General features: G+C 35.2%; 2 protein-coding genes across 6 annotated transcripts; one reads left to right on the forward strand and one right to left on the reverse strand.

Moving 5' to 3' along the window:
- Window positions 1-1,748: 1,748 nt before the first annotated feature.
- On the forward strand, window positions 1,749-12,731 carry LOC108342784 (uncharacterized). Of its 2 annotated transcripts, XM_052875553.1 has the most exons (19): window positions 1,749-2,272; window positions 2,897-3,007; window positions 3,181-3,237; window positions 3,363-3,439; window positions 3,580-3,679; window positions 4,365-4,438; window positions 5,161-5,270; window positions 5,356-5,459; window positions 6,088-6,141; window positions 6,256-6,311; window positions 6,402-6,440; window positions 8,202-8,343; window positions 8,473-8,657; window positions 9,447-9,514; window positions 9,660-9,732; window positions 10,195-10,256; window positions 10,381-11,590; window positions 11,970-12,166; window positions 12,544-12,731. In XM_052875553.1, the coding sequence occupies exons 1-19, from the start codon at window positions 2,192-2,194 to the stop codon at window positions 12,576-12,578; spliced, it is 2,835 nt and encodes a 944-aa protein (XP_052731513.1). In that variant the 5' UTR covers window positions 1,749-2,191; the 3' UTR covers window positions 12,579-12,731. The 2 variants fall into 2 exon arrangements, with proteins under 2 accessions (XP_052731513.1, XP_017436071.1); XM_017580582.2 differs by lacking the exon at window positions 12,544-12,731 and having other exon boundaries at window positions 1,754-2,272; window positions 11,970-12,495.
- A 421-nt stretch (window positions 12,732-13,152) lies between these two features.
- Window positions 13,153-18,887, reverse strand: LOC108342785 (protein disulfide isomerase pTAC5, chloroplastic). Of its 4 annotated transcripts, none has more exons than XM_017580585.2 (8): window positions 18,303-18,885; window positions 16,738-16,886; window positions 16,282-16,377; window positions 15,975-16,103; window positions 15,158-15,398; window positions 14,152-14,189; window positions 13,948-14,074; window positions 13,153-13,776 (listed from the first exon to the last, which is right to left on the reverse strand). In XM_017580585.2, the coding sequence occupies exons 1-7, from the start codon at window positions 18,778-18,780 to the stop codon at window positions 13,979-13,981; spliced, it is 1,227 nt and encodes a 408-aa protein (XP_017436074.2). In that variant the 5' UTR covers window positions 18,781-18,885; the 3' UTR covers window positions 13,153-13,776; window positions 13,948-13,978. The 4 variants fall into 4 exon arrangements, with proteins under 4 accessions (XP_017436074.2, XP_017436073.2, XP_052731514.1 ...); XM_017580584.2 differs by having other exon boundaries at window positions 13,153-13,786; XM_052875554.1 differs by lacking the exons at window positions 13,153-13,776; window positions 13,948-14,074; window positions 14,152-14,189 and adding an exon at window positions 14,196-14,418 and having other exon boundaries at window positions 18,303-18,887.
- Window positions 18,888-19,124: the final 237 nt, after the last annotated feature.

Genomic DNA, 19,124 nt, shown 5'->3' on the forward strand with positions numbered 1-19,124 from the left:
AAAATAAAAATGGTTGAAATATAATTTTGGATAAGTTTAAATCTCTTAGATATTTTAAAAGATAATTTGGAGAAAATATATCTTAAGATATTTTATTTGATATTGTTAAATAATTGCCTTATTTAACTATATCAATAAATATCAAAAGATAATATTTTCCAAATCTTTTTTAATCTAACAAAATATTATTAAATATTCTCAAAAACTGATTAAATTTGTTGAATATTGAATATTTGGAAGATATTAGATATAAGATAAAATATTTTATCAACAAAATGATTTAGAGTCCAAGCCCAATCAAACCTATATAAAGAGACCGAGGGGAGACATAAATCATAACTTATTCATTCTCTCAAACACTTGGAAGCATTCATCCACCAAGCTTCTAGGTTGTTCCACTATAATTTCATTATGGATTCTGAGGTTAATTTGAATTAATGAATTTGTTTCTTTTAATTATTGATTTGAGTTATTCTTCTTCTATGTCTTTCATCTCTCAATCATATTAAAAGCAATGATTTTTGAATTTGTTTCTTTTAATTATTGATTTGAGTTGTCTGTCTTTCATCTCTCAATCATATTAAAAGCAATGATTTTTGCATCATAACATGTTTGAAACATGCATATTAATTATCTTTTAATTTGGTTAGGAGATTTAAGAATAGACTTGATTAAACATGATATAATTTGATTCTAGCAATGATTTTTGCATCATAACATGTTTGAAACATGCATATTAATTATCTTTTAATTTGGTTAGGAGATTTAAGAATAGACTTGATTAAACATGATATAATTTGATTAAGAATGTACTTTGGTTGAATTCATTATAAATAATCTAGAAAGTAGCATTTGATTGAGAATCTACTTTGGTTAATAAATTGAAACTTAACAATAATCAATTGAAGAATATAGAATTAGCCTATTTCATCATATTGTTTATAAGTTTATTCTTTGTTCTTCAAACATTAATTCTATTAGCATAATTTCTCACTTTTATTTTTAAACTATGTATTTATAAGATTCAAATATTGAAAAAAAAAATCCGTATTCGAGAAACAACTCAAAATTACTTTAATCATTTATATTTTCTTGACTATTAACTTGGTGTTGCCTTGAAAATAATATTAATTTGATAATTGTTTTATTTTTTTTATTATATAAAAGACACGAAATAACACACTTTATATTGCAAGATTCAGTATAAAATAACATGTATAATATATTAAACAATTTATACAAAAAAAAAAAATACTAGTCAAAAGTTAAAATACGAGAATGATAACAAATTATAAACTTATGGTTGACGTTCTCTCTTGGCGAGAAAGAGCGTAACAACTCCACATGACCACTTCCATGTGTAGATTGAAAGAATCACTTTAGATACTGTGTGTGCGAGTTTTTGGTGACGCTAAACGCGATTTTTCACGTTTGAACAGTGTCAAACTGCGTCAAGAATGTGTGTCCAAACAGTGTGCATATTATTTTATTTATGTAATTTAAGCAGTCAGTAAATGCTAATTTATTTATACAAAATAATTAAATTATTAAAGAAGAAAAATACGAAAAAGTATAGTCTTGGAGACCGACATCAAGGTGGACCGTTATATAAAAGTGATGAGTGAAAGAGACCCGCAAATGACAATGGTGATTTACACTTCAATCCAAACGAAAGTTGTTCACCACCAAATACATATACACACTTTTACTTTACGAACACAAATTTTCAATCATAATTATTATGAGAGAGAAAAATTAAAACCAATTTAAGAGTGGCCACCAGAACAGAAGCATGTTATTTTTCCATTCAAACTTTCTTGTTCTCTCTCTTCCTCCTCCACTACCGATCCGAGTTTGATTTCAAGGAGCGAGTCGCGGACTCGGCTGCACAAGCGGCGTTTTCTCCTCTGGCCACGCATCATTCACTATGTTGCGCTGCGCTTAAATCCGAATCGAATCTGCCGAAACAATCACGTGATATTCGATAATCGATTTTCTCCGATCAATCACGAGATATTCGATCTCATTCGTTGCTGTTTCACTCCAACTTCAGGCACACACAAACGTTTTTTTTCTTTTCTTTTTTTATCTGCGCTTTGTGAGCGCGATCTTGGAGAACTAAGCGTGCGTTTGTTTATTTTTCTCGTTTGATATCTCTCGTTGTTCCGAGAGAGTTGTGTGTTGTGGAAACATGGTTAGCGGCAACATTTTTCATTGTAGAAAGAATTCGTGGCCTCCGGGAGAGTATATCAGTAAATCCACTCTGCAGCTGGTATATAATTTTTCTCTTTGTTATTTTTGGAATATCGGATTCTTATGAAGCTTATTGACATGACAACGATTTTGCTTTTGTTGATAACTTAATTCAGTTTGGAAATTCGATGGCGTAGTTTTTGTTGTCTTTATTAAGTGGCTCTCTGACTTTGGGGAATCGGCGTTCTGCCTTCTGATGGCGCCGCGCTTTTTGTGATATATGAAAATTTAGCGTTTGCATGTGATATCTGAAAATTAAAGTCTGATTGTTTGTGTTTTCTTGGCGGAAAACACGAAGGATCTACTCGTTGCAGTTAGCTGAAGAAAAAAAAAGAGAGTGAAGTTAAGTGTGAATTAAAAGAATACTATTACTTAGCTGAGCGACATGGTTGCGAATTTGGTTTTTTGTTGATTGCTGAATTAATTTGGAAATTCGGTGTGCTGTTTTTATTTATTAAGTTGCTCTTTGTTGTTTTGTGAATTGGCGTCCTGGTTTCGTGATGATGATTTATCTGGAAATTTGACGTTAGCGTGTGATTTTTGTTAGTTGTAGTTGATTACATGGTGCTACGTTCACATGTCATTGATATTGATAGTTGATTTCATTTAAATGTAATCCGTGTCCCTGACATGGTTTTTGCAGTTTGATTATGATAGTTCTGCTCCCCCTGAGCAAGCTTGGAGAAGGAGATTGAACAGCCATGCCAATCTTCTTAAAGAATTTAGAGTAACTTTTATGGAAGCTATTAAAATGGCAAGTGTTTTTCCTCTCTCCCTCTCTCTTTCCCAAACTACAACTAATAACGTGGACTCATTGGTTTAGTGCATGGAATTCCTTTGCATATTCTTGTTTATGTAGATTGTTTTATTAGTATTTGCATCTCTCTCTATCTCACCCGATTGTCTATTGTGTTTTAAATTTCCCAGGTTCGATTAGGGATACGTATTTGGTCATATGTTAGGGAAGAGGCTTCTCATGGAAGGGTAAATTTCAAATTCTCTGTTCTTTGGGTCATTCATTGCTGTTTAATTTTGTGTGGTGGGTACATTATACTGGTAGGTTGAAACATAGGATTCCAAACTTATTTTTGTTTGTCTGATTTCTGCAGAAAGCCCCTATTGATCCTTTCACTCGCGAGAGTTGCAAGCCATCTGCATCTCAAGGAGTTCCACTTGGTGGGATGGGGTATGATTTGTTCCAATTGAAAGCTACCAATTAATTATCCTGAATACCATTCTTTACAAGCGGGTTTATCCATTTGGCCTTTAGAACAAAGAAATCTCTTTCTTCTTGTATTGATTTGAACATCATTTATTCCTAAACAGGAGTGGCAGCATATCAAGAGGATTTAGAGGTGAGTTCCGACAATGGCAAATTATTCCTAGCTTATGTGAAGCGTCACCAGTCATGGCCAATCAGTTCTCTGTAAGCCTTCCTGTTTTTCTGCTTACTATTGATGTGCTATATATTCTTCTCTAATTGTATAGCATAAAAATGTGGATTTTTTTCCCTGACTGTCACTGATGTGCTCAGCATGTACCTTTTTTTGAAATGAATTATTTAAAATTATATTGCATTCCCTTAACAGAATAAGGATAATGGGTGGAATGTATCTTAAAATATAAATACAAGACTTTTGGAGTGGAATGGTTAATTAGTGGCCGAGTTGGTCAGTGATGTTGTTAGACAGTTATATTGAGGGTTGGAGGTAGATATATAGAAGTTGATTAGGATCACAAATTAATGTTTCTGTGCAAACAGATGGATTTTGGAGTCAGGGTGCTTTTGTGCAAAAGGAAATAGAAATTAGTTAATCAAATATGATTGGTGTTTTGTATTTGAGCTTTTTAATTCTATCAGTATCAATTGCTCTCTACTTGATGAGATAGAACCCCGAGCTTTCTCTAGACAAGAGAAAAATAAAGTATGGAACATGGTTTGTAGTTTCACTAGTTGTTACTTTGTATGAATTTTAGTTCAAAGGTATTGTTAGAGCCTTCTAGTAAAACATCTGGCTTTCCCTTTTAACTGGAATGATCTTTATTGTTTGTGGCCATTCTGAACTGTGGTTTATAACACATATTATATGGTTTATTTACTCATGTTGCAGATTTTTATAAGTAGAGAGGGAGGAAACAAAAATTTTTCATCAGTTTTGGCTCCTGGCCAGCATGAAGGTTTAGGGTAAGGTGGCCTGTGTGGAAGTTTGTAAAACAATGTTTCATGACTTTGAGTGTTGCAAACATAGTTAACAACACTATTTAGCATTTTTGTAAATTTATTTTTTATGTTACAATATCCCTGTCTTTATATCTTAACTATCTAGTAATAAGAGAATACTAATCAGTGGTAATAGAAAATACCATTGGTGCGGTTAGACCCAATCAGTCCCTACATATAAATATAACTTTCTGATGTTTTCTTGGATGATGATGATTTGATAAATTAATATCTGTTATTAACAAAAAATTCTCTAATTTGACAGTCTGAGGTTTCACAGTTGCCCTATGATTATCTTGCTGACCTTTTTATTGCTTACATGAACTTATGTATGAAAAAAAAAAAACTAGCTTTGCAGAATATTTCCGTCTTCATTTTTGAGAAAAGCTTCTGATGATGAAAATAATTGATAGGCTTAGCACAATATATGTTTGGTTTCTAACTATTACATAGAGGCATAACACAATTTTCTACCAAGCTTTGACTAATATACTTCTAACTGCTACCCATTTAGCACTCGAGAGTAGATTGGCAACAACAACCCAGTTGCAAAATTGTTACTCTTCTGATCTGGCGATTAGTATGATTTGAATTTTGGATTCTGCTTAACATTTGGTTTTTCGGGTGCTTTTCATGTATCTAGATACACATACATGTACTCAAATTCATCTTTATTTGTTTTTCAGATCTAGTAAGAAACCTGATGATCAGGGCATATCATCATGGGGATGGAATCTAAGTGGGCAGCACTCAACCTACCATGCTTTGTTTCCAAGAGCTTGGACAGTTTATGATGGTATGGTCATTTATATTTATATGAATTGGTTCTTTGTTAAATGTGTATGATCCTTTTTAATTAATTACTATTTTCTTGTTCTCAGGTGAGCCAGACCCAGAGCTAAAAATATCTTGTCGGCAAATATCCCCATTCATACCACATAATTATAGAGAAAGCAGTCTACCAGCTGCTGTTTTTGTTTATACGGTGTGTAATTTTATTATTGTTACTTAAATTTGTATGTAAGAGAATGAAAGGGTCAGTTTTCTTGCACTATTGTTTGATATTTTTGTTTTCCTTTTAATTGGCATATCATATTATATACTAAATACAAACTAGTTGCTGCACTTTAGCTTTTTAGAGAAAAAGTTTTAATTGCATTTTTCCTAGTTTACATTAGTGTAAAATCTACTATTGTGTCCCTCCCCTTGTATGAAATGACATTTCACCTGTTTATGTTTGGTCCTCTCATGAAAAATTGGATTAGATAGAGGCATTGTATATGGCTGTTTGATTGTTGCAAATTACCTTCACTTTGACTTTGACTCTTTTCATCCCTTAAGATGTTTGAGAAATCCTTTTTCCATATGAGCTGTTGAATTGGGCGATGTTCCACCTTGGTAAATCCTTTTGGATGCCGATTTCCCTCTGGTTATTTGAACTATCATGCTTAATGGACATTAAGCAAAGTGGGTGAAGAACTTAATATTCCATACATTTCCCGTGTTGTACATTATTTTCATATTATCATATCCATGTTTAATTTCAGTATTTTGAGGTGTGAAGTAATATATATTCTCAGGTTTACTAAAGCTTTTACTTTTTTCTTTGGTAGTTGGTGAACACAGGAAAGGAAAGAGCTAAAGTCAGCCTTTTATTTACTTGGGCGGTAAGATTTTTTTTTCCTTAAGTGTTGTCTTTACTTGTCACAAAAATATGCTTGGGTGGGGATTATCGTGATCGGGCCATTGATAAAATAACCATCAATATTAATCTTCTGCAGAATTCCATTGGTGGAAGCTCACACCTGTCAGGAGATCATGTGAATGAACCATTCCGGTAAGTTTTTTCTTTAATCTGGGATGTGTTATTCAAAATAGAGTAGGCCTTATACAATATGTTAACTCCTTTTTCATTTTTCATTTATAGAGCTGAAGATGGAGTCTCTGGTGTACTTCTATATCACAAGCAAGTTATCAAACCTTATAGATATATTTGACGGTTGGTTTGATTTCTCTTTATTGTTTACATGGGAATGGTTGATAAAGCAATGACTTAAAGTTTCTGAATATTCTAAAGGTGCTCTAGCTTATATTTATAAACCATCTCTTTTAAATAGCTTAACAGCCTGTTGTTCAACATATCTCCTACAAACTGCTTTACCATTATCAATCATCTTAAGGGTTTCTTTTCCGCCCTAACTTTAATTTTGTGAGAGTAAGCCAAATTTTGTTGGTCATATGAGCTTGTTAATCCTTCTGTATTACAAATTGATTTTTTCCCATCATTATAAACTTAAAAAAATAATTTCCCCATCTCTCTTGATTATCTTGATCCATTGACTAAATTCTTCATTCTTTATACATGTTAATATTTTAAGTAATCCAAATCTCTTGATTAAATTTTTCTATTTTTTCAAGCTTTTACATTTTCCACCCCCCACCAGTAAAACTCCTTAAGTTTTGGGCTGTTCATCACTTATCCAATATTTTATCATTATTAGACCAAAGCAAGACACACTTTTATTTCTTGAACGCTTCGATCACCAAGTTCTTTCTCTGTCCACAATTTTGCAACCTTTCTGATTTTCCAAGACATCCGATCTCAAATGAGGTTTGCCCTTCGTGATTCCCATTTACGTTTCTCCCGCAGTTTCTTCTTCAAAAGAAATATTCATACCCTATGAGCTTCTATTCTTCTATTTGTAACTTGTATGGCTTTGTTTATGGTTTTTAAAATGAGTATTAAGGATCAAGGCCCTACATTGTGCAGCAAAGCTCACTTACCTTGTAATTCTTGCAAGCTTTTTTATTGTATCCGAGCTCCGTGCAAAGAAGAAATTTCTGCAGTGTCTAGTACCATAACTTTTCTCCAACCCATTTATTTTCTTAAAGACAGATGATACTTGAAAAATGTGTCCATAGGCCCATAATCAACACAACTATCAAAACCAAAATGTGCCGAAATCAGCAACATATGAAAAGAAGAAAAATTTGCCATTTCCACTTACTCCAAAATCGTTAGATACTCAGCTTGAATTCTATAGACCCTTGCTTATATGATTCCCTTGTCATTAAGGTGCTCTTTGGAATTGTCATACTTTTGATTCTTATCGGTCCTTTGTCCCCTAATGCTTTTTCTCTGGAGACCTATCCTAAATCTTCATGCTCTTTTCTGATAAAGCCTTCTTTTAGTAAAAGAGGATTACCGGGTAATTCTCCCTTGGAAAATGGCAACAATTGAGCTTTCTTAAGTATTATTCCAGGTATAGAGTTCGGGTTGTTACTTTTTATAGAAAACAAACTCATTAAAAAAGATATGGAGAAAGTACAACAGCGGAAATTGTGCTAGGGAGGTGAGTTAACTGCTTACCTCCAAATTAAATGAAACACTATTCTGAAATAGATTATTTTTACTTTGGTCTATCATTCTGGTTTGGGATTTTTCCATGAACTTGTAAAAATGAACTAAGAAAACTTAATTGTTTATTGCTACTAATTTCCATTAATTTGAAATAATATATGTTCATTGTCTGTACTTGATTTCTAAACTTAAGTTTACAATGTCACTATTCTGGTTTGACATATTTGCATGTACGTAGGTATAAATAACACGTTTCTGTGGGTCGGTATGTATGTAATTGTAAATTGTAATTAGGGTCTCATGTCCCCTAAACTTCTATGTAAATGAGGATTTTGGTGTATATATTAAGACCGTTCCAATATACAGGACAGCAAAAGGAAATCCTCCTGTGACTTTTTCAATAGCTGCATGTGAAACACAGAATGTTAGTGTTTCTGTTTTGCCGAGTTTTGGGCTGTCAGAAGGAAGTAGCATAACAGCAAAAGGAATGTGGAGTAAAATGGTGAAGGTACTGGTTGCTCCTCTTTTTGGGGATTTCTAAATGATATTTATAGTTCTCCACAAGGTTCTTCCAAATATTTTTTGTACGGAAAGGATATAGGATAGGTTCTAATTGAAATTATTATATCTTTTTAAGGATGGTCAATTTGACCAGGAGAACTTCAATTCTGGTCGTAGCATGCCTTCATCACTTGGAGAGACACTATGTGCTGCTGTTGCAGCTACAGCTTGGGTTGAACCCCATGGAAAGTGCACTGTTGCATTCAGTCTTGCATGGTCATCTCCAAAAGTAAAGTTCGTGAAAGGTTGCACTTTCAACAGGTAATCAATGTTACGATGGAATATTAGGTAGTTAATATTTATCCTTGACCAAGGTCTCTCTATATATTAAATAATAGTTATATGCGTACACCTGCCTGTACGAGTGAGGTTATTCATGATATGATTTAACTACCTTTAGCTTAGTTACATGAGCTACATTTTAGCTTTAGAAAAATTTGAATGATACTTTTAGTTATTGGTAAATCAGATCTGCCTTTGACTAGCTAAGCTTAGATGAAGATTTTTTGAATCTGTCTCACTCGGTTCCAACAGAACCCTTGTGATTTAAACAGGTGGTGGATACTAAGTTGGGCAAAACAAGTTCTCATATATTAATTATGGAGGCCATTTGCTTCAAAAGCTATGCTTTTCAAATGTCTGCTTTGTTTCTTTTTATGGTATATTTTCCAAGTGATCAAATTCTTGGTTTACTTTAGAGGCAATATATTGACTATTGTATCTCTTGAAATTGTATCCTTATTTTTTGCTTCTATGAAGGTATCCTTGCTTGCCTGCTCTTAATTGTTATTACAAGTGACTATCTTGATTTGTTATGTTGTTGTACATGGTCCATTGAAATATGATTATCCTAAATAAAGTTTTACTTAAGCTCCAAATGATTAGCATCACTCCTGCTTTATTTGGGACAGCATAAACTTTTTAATTCTCTCATGTTTTTTTGGAGGAGATTGTGCCTGTTGTTGCCAAATAGACAGTCTACATACAGCCCAATATCTTTTGTATAATTATACTTTATTAAGTTAAATTTGCTTGATTCTTTTACCACAGGAGATATACAAAATTTTATGGGACTTCTGAGAAAGCGGCAGTGGACTTGGCCCATGATGCTTTGACAAGTATGTTGTATTGATATTCTCCAGGCCTGTGCTTTACTTGCATTTGTTGTATATAATCACATTTCAGAACAGAAAAAAATATGCAAATGTTTCTCAAGGGATTGATGGTTTCATCCAGCTTATTAGATTTTTGAATTTTAAACAGATTACAGCCGGTGGGAAGAAGAGATTGAGAAATGGCAGAATCCTATCCTCAAGGACGAGACATTACCAGAATGGTAATTCTCAATTTAACTTCTATAATATTTTAATCATGAAGTATCACTGAATTTTTGTTTATTTGCTTGTTACGGGTCAATTCCAGTTTAGTATTATTTTAATATCAAATAGGAGGCTTTTAAAGTCTTGATGTCTATTAAACTGCCTGAGCAAAACTTGGGTTTTTTCAGTTGATGTTTGGCAGCTTACTTTTTGTGCAACGAGTTGCATTTTAGACTTGGTAAAAAACTTCACTTTGTTCAAAGGTTGGGTTTACGGGACCCTAAGTCAGAGGTATTCAGTCACAATTTCATCTCGTAAAACATAGTGTTACTTCTGTTTGAAGTCAAAAACTGACTGATCATGTGTGCTCTCGCTTTTGTCTTCCTCTACCTTGACTTGTGAAGCTGTCGACCATCTTTTTTTGGCTTCTATTGTTCCAGGAGAAGATATATTAATGTATTTGTAATTTATTTTTACAGGTACAAATTTACATTATTTAACGAACTCTACTTTCTTGTTGCCGGAGGAACAATTTGGATTGGTATGTATATTAGCACATTGTACTGGGGTTTTATTTTTTATTAATGTTTGGTTTTTTCATTGGAGATTCCTATTGTCATTTAATTGTTAATAAGATCTTTGAAACTGCCTAATCTTTCTGCCAGACTCTCCTTTGCTATCTTCAAGTATGCGGAATGGCCAAGATCCGGCAAGGGAGTTGGAAAATGCAGTTGTCAAAGAAACTGAAGATAAAGTAAATGGCAGAAAAAGGACAGTTGTGGAGCGCACAACAGATAGTACCTATGAATCTAACGCTACTACAGGACATAATTGTGTGGATGAAAACCTATATGGACATGATAATGATGATGATGTTGGAAGGTTCTTGTACTTGGAAGGAGTGGAATATATCATGTGGTGCACGTATGACGTGCACTTCTACGCATCATTTGCCCTTCTTGAGCTGTTTCCTAGGATTGAATTAAATATACAGCGTGACTTTGCTAGAGCTGTCTTGTGTGAAGATGGAAGAAAAGTAAGGTTTCTGGCAGAGGGAAACTGGGGAATTCGCAAGGTTTACGGGGCAGTGCCACATGATCTGGGGACACACGATCCGTGGTATGAAATGAATGCCTATAACATCCATGATACTAGCAAGTGGAAGGACCTGAACCCAAAATTTGTTCTTCAGGTGTATAGAGATTTTGCTGCAACGGGTGATTTGCAGTTTGGAATTGATGTGTGGCCGGCTGTCCGGGCTGCAATGGAGTACATGGACCAATTTGACAGAGATGGCGATGGTCTTATTGAGAATGATGGGTTCCCAGATCAAACTTATGATACATGGACAGTTCATGGTGTGAGCACATACTGCGGATGTCTTTGGCTTGCTGCTCTACAAGCTGCCGCAGCAATGGCCCTTGAGCTGGGTGACAGGGATTTTGCGGAAACATGCAAAAGGAAGTTTTTGAAGGCTAAGCCAGCATTTGAAGAAAAACTGTGGAATGGTTCGTATTTTAACTACGACAGTGGATCAAGTGGTAACAGTAAATCCATTCAAGCAGATCAATTGGCTGGGCAATGGTATACTGCATCCTCGGGGCTTCCCTCCCTTTTTGAGGATTCCAAAATCAAAAGTGCTCTCAGGAAGGTTTATGATTTCAATGTAATGAAAGTTAAAGGAGGAAGGATGGGTGCTGTAAATGGCATGCATCCCAACGGTAAGGTTGATGAGACCTGTATGCAGTCTCGTGAAGTATGGACAGGTGTGACCTATGGTGTTGCTGCAACAATGATACTTGCCGGAATGGAAGAAGAGGCTTTCACAACCGCCGAGGGAATATTTCTAGCTGGCTGGTCAGAAGATGGATATGGGTAATTTCTTACGCCCTCTGTCATTCATAATTGTTTTTTGATAACCTGCATCCTCACGCTAGTGTCTATGAAGAAAGGCTAGGATTTTCTGATGCGTAAATAAAAATAAAGAAATATATTTTAAAGTACATCAAGTTGAGAAGTTTACTTCGTGCATATTTTGCTTGTATGATCTATATGTTAATGTTAACTTACATATTAGTGTTCACTCCAGACACCCGGAGAGTATCAATGGTTCTATGATAATTATTTTATTTCTTGATAAAAATCACACATTCCGTAAGTTACTTAAATGTTTAAATGTGGCAGATCTAAATTGTGCGCATCTATTATTTTCCATTAGAAAAATCATTCAGTCATTCCCTTTATCCCATATCAGGTACTGGTTTCAGACTCCGGAGGCATGGACAATGGATGGGCACTACCGGTCCCTAATGTACATGAGACCCCTGGCCATTTGGGGCATGCAATATGCAATGAATCGGCCCAAAGCAATTCTTGAGGCCCCTAAAATCAATATCATGGACAGAATCCATCTGTCTCCTGTTATTGGCGGCTTCTCTCATAATGAAACAGGTGTGAGAAAGATTGCAACAAAAGCAAGATGTTTTAGCAATTCTGTGTTTCATTGTGCTTGCTGATCGACAGCATGTAAGATCATAAAATTTTTGTATAGGTAACTTTCACACAATTCCTACCCAACCCTCTCCTAGAGAAGCTGTAATAATGGCGGTCAAGGCCTGAGGGTAGTAATATTTTAGAAATAAGCAGAGATCGATTGTAACTTAGATATATAGCCCATTAGTTTAGGCAACGCAAGTCACGCTTCATTGTAACTGTTGTACTGTACATTATCATTTATTTGATCTCTCAAAATATAATTTACCACAGTCCAATTTCTAAAATGTTTTTCTTAAATGATTGTCATCAATAATGTTAAATATATGATGTAGGTGGCAATGGTTACGGTTTACAGGAGGATAGATAAATGCTGCGGGATGTTATACACAAATAGACATGAGGATAGTTGCTTTATGGTATGGCGCATTGAAGGTGGTGACTAACCCAATACAATTTTTTAACTGTTATAAATGAAAATACGATACTTGTATTTGACAATTAAAATAATATCAATTTTCAAGTAAGTAAAGCATTAGTGATATTATTAAAAATTGCCTTTTACTAATATTACGTACCGCATTCTTGTCAGTTTGATGGCTAACTCAGGACTGACTACAATTTGATTTTCAATATCTGGCACTTGAATATACGTATTTAAAGAGCGTATTCCTCCTACCCATACCTCACTTACAGCTTTTCGTCAAATATCAGATGGCTATCAACTCTGCATTGGTCTGCACAAACTTGTGCCTCTTTAGTGGTCTGTCAGGACCTTCTAGCTCATGCTATAGGAATATGTTATCCTATTCGTAGCCGAAGCATGCTATATCTTTCTTCCTTTCTGACTTTTTTTTCACATTTACACAATTTGCCAGTGAAGTGGTAGACATTCTTTGATATATTTCTTTTTCATATTTTAATAAATGGTGTTGACAACTGCATTAAGAAAGTGTTGTCGACCAATCAAACAAAACAACCACCAACGGTTGGTCTTTGATGCACAGTATCATTAACTGACTTAGTAAAAAGAATATTTTGTTCGGCACTTGGACAATAATTACTATTAACCACATTGACGACTATTCTGCTAATCAGGGTTTAATTCCGACAATTTTATTCACCGATCATCCAAAGCTCAGCAAACTCAAGTCGCTCAAACAAAGCCATGAAGATATAGATTTAGTACCAAGTATTTGATTGAGCTCAATCCAACACCACCGTTATTTGGAGTTCACTCGTATTTTAGGAAACTGCTCGCAACCGTTGCCACAAGAGCCTCTGTGCAGTCCTCCATTTGCCATTGTCGTTAGCCATTTACATTTTTTGGCTTATGATTTATAACAGAGTTCAAAGATGACCGTTTGCCTCTGAAGCATCTTCGAATTATCACAGCGTTACATATTTTGTGATGTAACAGATAAAATTTGAAATGGACGTAGTTGGACAAGGGGATAATGTATGTCTGAATATAGTCAGATATGACATCATTCATTTTGATGGATTAAAAGCGCCTGTTCGGTTCAATCTATGTTGTAATTTGGGGCAGTTCTGAATGTTCCAAAGCCCTGAAAATCTCTATAATATCAAGTTCATATTTATCAGTTCCGTTTAAACGTTCATAATAAGATTTGTTATGTACTACGTATCTTTATCAGTTCAATCAAAAACAAAAAAATAATAAATAAACGACAGGTAAGCAAAATTTTGTGATACTTTGGAAATTGATGAATATGTACCTGTGTAACGATGAAGAAATGTATGTTATTCCTATACCATAGCTTTCCCTCCACATAAATCACATATGGTATACCCTAGACCTTCACAATATGGACATTGTGTGCCCTCACCCACCCATTCCAAAAACTGCGTTGAAAAATCCATTGATAAGTTCAAGAACATGTGCAGCATGGGTAAACAGCCACAAAAGTAAATTTTCTTACTTGAGGTTCAATATTTGGCTCGCCAGATCCATCACACTCTGCAATTAAAGAAATGGAAGTTGGCCGGAGATTTCCAAAGTTGATCATAAATAATGCATCTAGGAAACCATTATCATACAGTCAACATCAATATATCAGAGACGAATATTATGGTTGCCCTTAGAATGGTCATTACACGAGAGATTAAACCATCCCAACTCTGACTGCTCCATTGAGGCTATTGGGCCATGCCAGCTATCATGATTACTGCTATAACAATTGTTATTCCTAAATCCATTTGATAGCAATGACCATGTTAGTTTGAAGTCTAAGACTGTAGAAACTATCATCTATTTTTCTCAAGTAGAGTAGAGACAATTTTGAACAAGTCAAAGTGCCTAGTAGGCTGTGTTCAAGTAACTCGCACAAATAGGGATTAGGAAAAAGCCTCCCCAACAAGCTCAATATATAGAGAAAACGAACAGTTTCACCAAAACCTAAATGGTGGATAGACCATGTTTGGAAAGTCCACGAAGAAATCCTGCAGGAGGAATCTGATTTAGACAAAAGAACATCTAGGAAAACAAAGATTGTCCAGCAAAGGAAACGGCAGAATTTAAGGCATCAAAAGGAACCAATCATTGAGATGGATGACGATATAATGATAGAGCCCTTATTGTCGTTCAAAATGTCAATACTGTGATGGTTTCGTTTTATCCAAGTATCCTTCTAATAGCGACCATATTGATAGCAGCAAAAAATATGCATGACACTGCTCCTAAGTCATTGATTCCTCCAAACAGAAATATATAGAAGGAAATGGGTACATGAAACAATTGAGGTTTGTACATTATGAGGATTTGGGAAAATTATATTCTGAAAAATACATAATACTTGCTTTGTTTCTTGGAGATTGCATAAAATTAAAAGTGAATTTACAATGAGATTTGACTTCCAGAACAAAGATCAATGAACCAACTACTGCATAATGGTCGTTTAATTGAAATAAAAGGGATAAGTTACATACCTGTACACAACAAGCGACCTTCTCCGCGACATTGAAGGCATTTTGTCGTTGCATTCTTGTTTTTGCTCCTATCAACTCCATCATTGCTTGCAACAAGTCTGGATGGCTCTTCCCACCGATTCTCTCCAAGGAGAAAAACTCTTCGCTGGGGAACTTCTGTTTCCTTATCAATTTTCACAACATTTTGCTGAACCTCTGAAATATCTGTCACTGAAGGAACTGCAGCTCCATTTTCACCTTCCTATATAATTCACATTTGGATTATGATGCAAATTCAAGTATTTAACAGTTTAAACAATGTGTTTGTTGTCTTAGAGATAAAATAGAAGTAGAATAATTCCTAGACCTCCGTCCACAAGCTTAAACTTATGGGAGATGTCGTCCTCGCTAGTTGTCAAGTAGTGAATACATCAATGTTCTATCAAAAACCAAAGTTTCACTAAGAACATAATAAAATAATGAAGAAAAATGAGAGAAGAATTTCCAAATTATGTTTTAGTCACATAGAAAGAAATATATATTCAGATTTCCAGTACACAAACTATCATGTTTAGTTGAGAGCAAGGAGTCAAGTGATTTAGCAAAAAGCACACGGAACTAACAGTGTGTTTGTATTTACATGAGTCAAGGTAAAGCTAATACGAGTAACTTTCACGTTTTCTGTAGATTTTGATATTAATTTTTGTTGGAGCATGCGTAATTGAAGGGAATTTAGACTCAAGAAACATATTAGAGATAAAGTCTCAAACATTGGGACAGATTCTCAGGCTCGGCGACAAGGAAGGATCAAGAACTGCATCTGATATAAGCAGCATACCTTTGGTAAAACAAATGTAGATTGTTTATCTTGAGTCGTGCTGCCTGCATCCTTTTTCCTTATCTCCAAATAAAGCCTTTCAAGAAGTTCAGCAGTCATAATACCATCTTCAGGGACACCTAATGCAGCCTTTCAAACAAACATCTCACAACCATCAAAACCTCAAAAACAAAATTGTACAGGCATAGCACAATATGGAGAGCACTACATATATACAGTACTCAAATTTTCAGTTTATATTGAAAAATGTTGCCCTCTTTGCATGAAAATGCTTCATAAACTATATATAATGCAGAACAACACTAACTTGCCAAGTCTTCACAGCACGCTCTGTTCCACTTGAGAAGCTTGAGTAATCCATGTCTTCCTCGCCTGAGTAAAACCCCAATTTCAGCAACGCTTCCTGTTATTTTTCAACACATCAAGTAAGATTTCACATTGCACCAATTATTCACGCACAAATCCAATAAATCAACTCATAGAAGTGGATAACTAAAATTGTGATTGGATAAACATCTCCGGTAATCACTTGTAGGATAAGTAAGAAAATAAAATGAATTAAATTTACATTATAACTTAAAAGTCAGCTTATATACTTTAAGCTTAGCTTAGAAGTTAAAATCACAATTGAGTTCATAAGCAATGTTCAATTCTTTTTTCTGTCTTATTTACTTCAGAAAATTTATGCAAACAGAACCTATATATAATTTTTGGAAACATAAAAAAATCAGAACCATCAAGAGTAGGAAAATGGAAGATCAACCTGCATTTGTCGAACCCCTTCTCCTTCAGAACCTTTCCGCAAAAGGCTCGTCTTTTCAACTGTAACAGACTCCTCAACCACCACAACCTCCTTCTCCCTTTCTATGACTTCTTCAATTCGCTTCTCCTCCTCTTCAATTCGCTTCTCCTCTGTTGTAGATCATTCAATTAGTGTTGTGTAGGTAAAACCAACAGGAGAAGTTGCACAATACAAGGCTAAGTTGGTTGCAAAGGGGTGGTTTTTGCAAAACATTGTTTGGATTGTTATGGAGTGTTACCTATGGTAAGAACTGAAACTATCAAACTAGTGGTTGCTATCTACAACCACATTTAGAGGTTGGTTATTACATCAACTTGATGTAAAATTAGCCTTCTCAAATGGGTCACTAGAGGAGAAAATTTATATGAATCAATCTCCTGGTTTTGATGTGACGGGACATGAGACAAGATATATAAATTGAAATAGGCTTTATATGGGATAAAACAAGCCCCTCGGGCCAGGGATAAAAATATTGCTTCTTCTTCCAGCTGGGTTTCAGCGGAAGCAGAACAAATACGGAACTTTTGCGAGATCTATTATAAGTGATTTAATGATAGTTCGCCTTTATGTAGATGATCTACCAATTACTAGCAGCAATGCAGTACAGAAAAATAAGTTTAAAAGAAAAAACTCTGTTAAAGTTTGAAATGAGAGATCAAAGACTGCTATCTTATTTTTTGGGAATGGAATTTGTCTCCTCTAGTGATGGAGCTTTCATACATCCAAGAGAGGCATGCAATTGAAATATTGAAAATATTCCAAATGCTGGATTGTAATTTTGTCTAAACACCAGTTGATTGTGGTATGAAGTTAGACAAAGAAGGAAATGGCAATGTAGTCGATGCAACCTTGTATAAAAATTGTTGGCTTATTGAGATTTTTGTGCAGTAACCTTATGGAGTGAGGTTGATAAGTAGATTTTCTGTTCATCCAATGTTTCTCGTTTGCTTGTAGCTAATAGAATATTGACATATGTGAAGGGCACTTTGAAATTCAAAAACATGACGAAATATTTTTAATTTAGTATTTTGCTACTGTGATTTAGACTGGTGTGATGATAAAAGGGACAAAAAAAAGTACAGCACGGTATGTGTTTATGGCGTGTGGCGAGGCACCTAGTTCGTGGTGTTATAAGAAGGAGGCAGTGGTGGCATTGTCTTCATGTGACGCCTGACATTGCAACCTCAACGAGAACATGTCTAGTCTTGTTGCTTGAAAACTTGATGTCAGAAATTAAGATTAGAAAAAAAAAAACTATGAAAATTCTAGTAGACAACAAGTGGGCTATATACCGCAGTACTAATGACCAGGTAGCTGATATTCTAACAAAGCGGCTGACAGATTCAAGCTGAGTATAGAGATGATAAGTGTGCAATAAATTGCTAATCTGCATTAAGGGGAAAAGCTGCTAGGAATTCAGTTTGCTCTGTGTTAGTTACTGTAACTATCTGCTTGTAATAGAACTGTAAATAGCAACTATGCATTATGACACATGTGCGTGAGAAATAAAAGTTCAGATTCAATACCGATATTACTTGTTGTCTTTCCCTGTTCTTCTCCGTTTGTGTGAGTGTGCGTTCTAACATCCTCCAACTTCCGAATACTCGAACCGCTCTCGAGAACCATATTCTTGTCCTTCAGCACCTGCAAGAGCAACGTGACATTCGCGACGGCGTCGGAGACGGAAGCCGGAGTGGACACATCGCGCGTGGATAAGCGACGCTCCATCTCCTGGATTTGGAGCTTGAGGTCGGAGATCTCGCGGAGGAGTTGATCGCGTTCGCTAGCCCAGCGCTGCTCCTCGCGAAGCCAACGCTGTTCGTCGCGGAGCCATCGCTGCTCTTCGCGGAGCCATCGCTGCTCCTCGCGGTCGGAGACGGAGCAGTGGGTGACGAGGGAGTTGAATTTATAAGAGAGGGAATAGGGTTTGGGAAGAGAAATTAGGGTTTTGGTGAGAGTGAGGGTGAAAGTGGGAGTTGCAGTGACAGATAGAAGAGTTGGCATAGTGGGATTTGGATGATGAAGGCCATTGAAGGATGTGTTGCTTATGAATATTTGTTCTTCTAACTAATATGGTCTTATCTTCTATCAGAGGATCCAAGCCAGACATTTGTAAGACTAAATCAAGTTTATATATAAGGTTTTAGTCTCTCCTGGCGGGAAACTAATTATTCATTGTACTTTTGTTAATTGGCCCTGTCCTAAACCCTAATTAATCCTAATCTCATATGTTCTCTTAAATAATGTATTTATTTTAACTCAAAATTTTGGTTATCTTCAAAGATATTAAAACTCTCATATTATTTATTTAAGAGTTGTATACAAAATGGTTTGTGAACATGTTTTCT

Source organism: Vigna angularis, chromosome 3 (genome assembly GCF_016808095.1).
Source record: "Vigna angularis cultivar LongXiaoDou No.4 chromosome 3, ASM1680809v1, whole genome shotgun sequence".
NCBI lineage: Eukaryota > Viridiplantae > Streptophyta > Magnoliopsida > Fabales > Fabaceae > Vigna > Vigna angularis.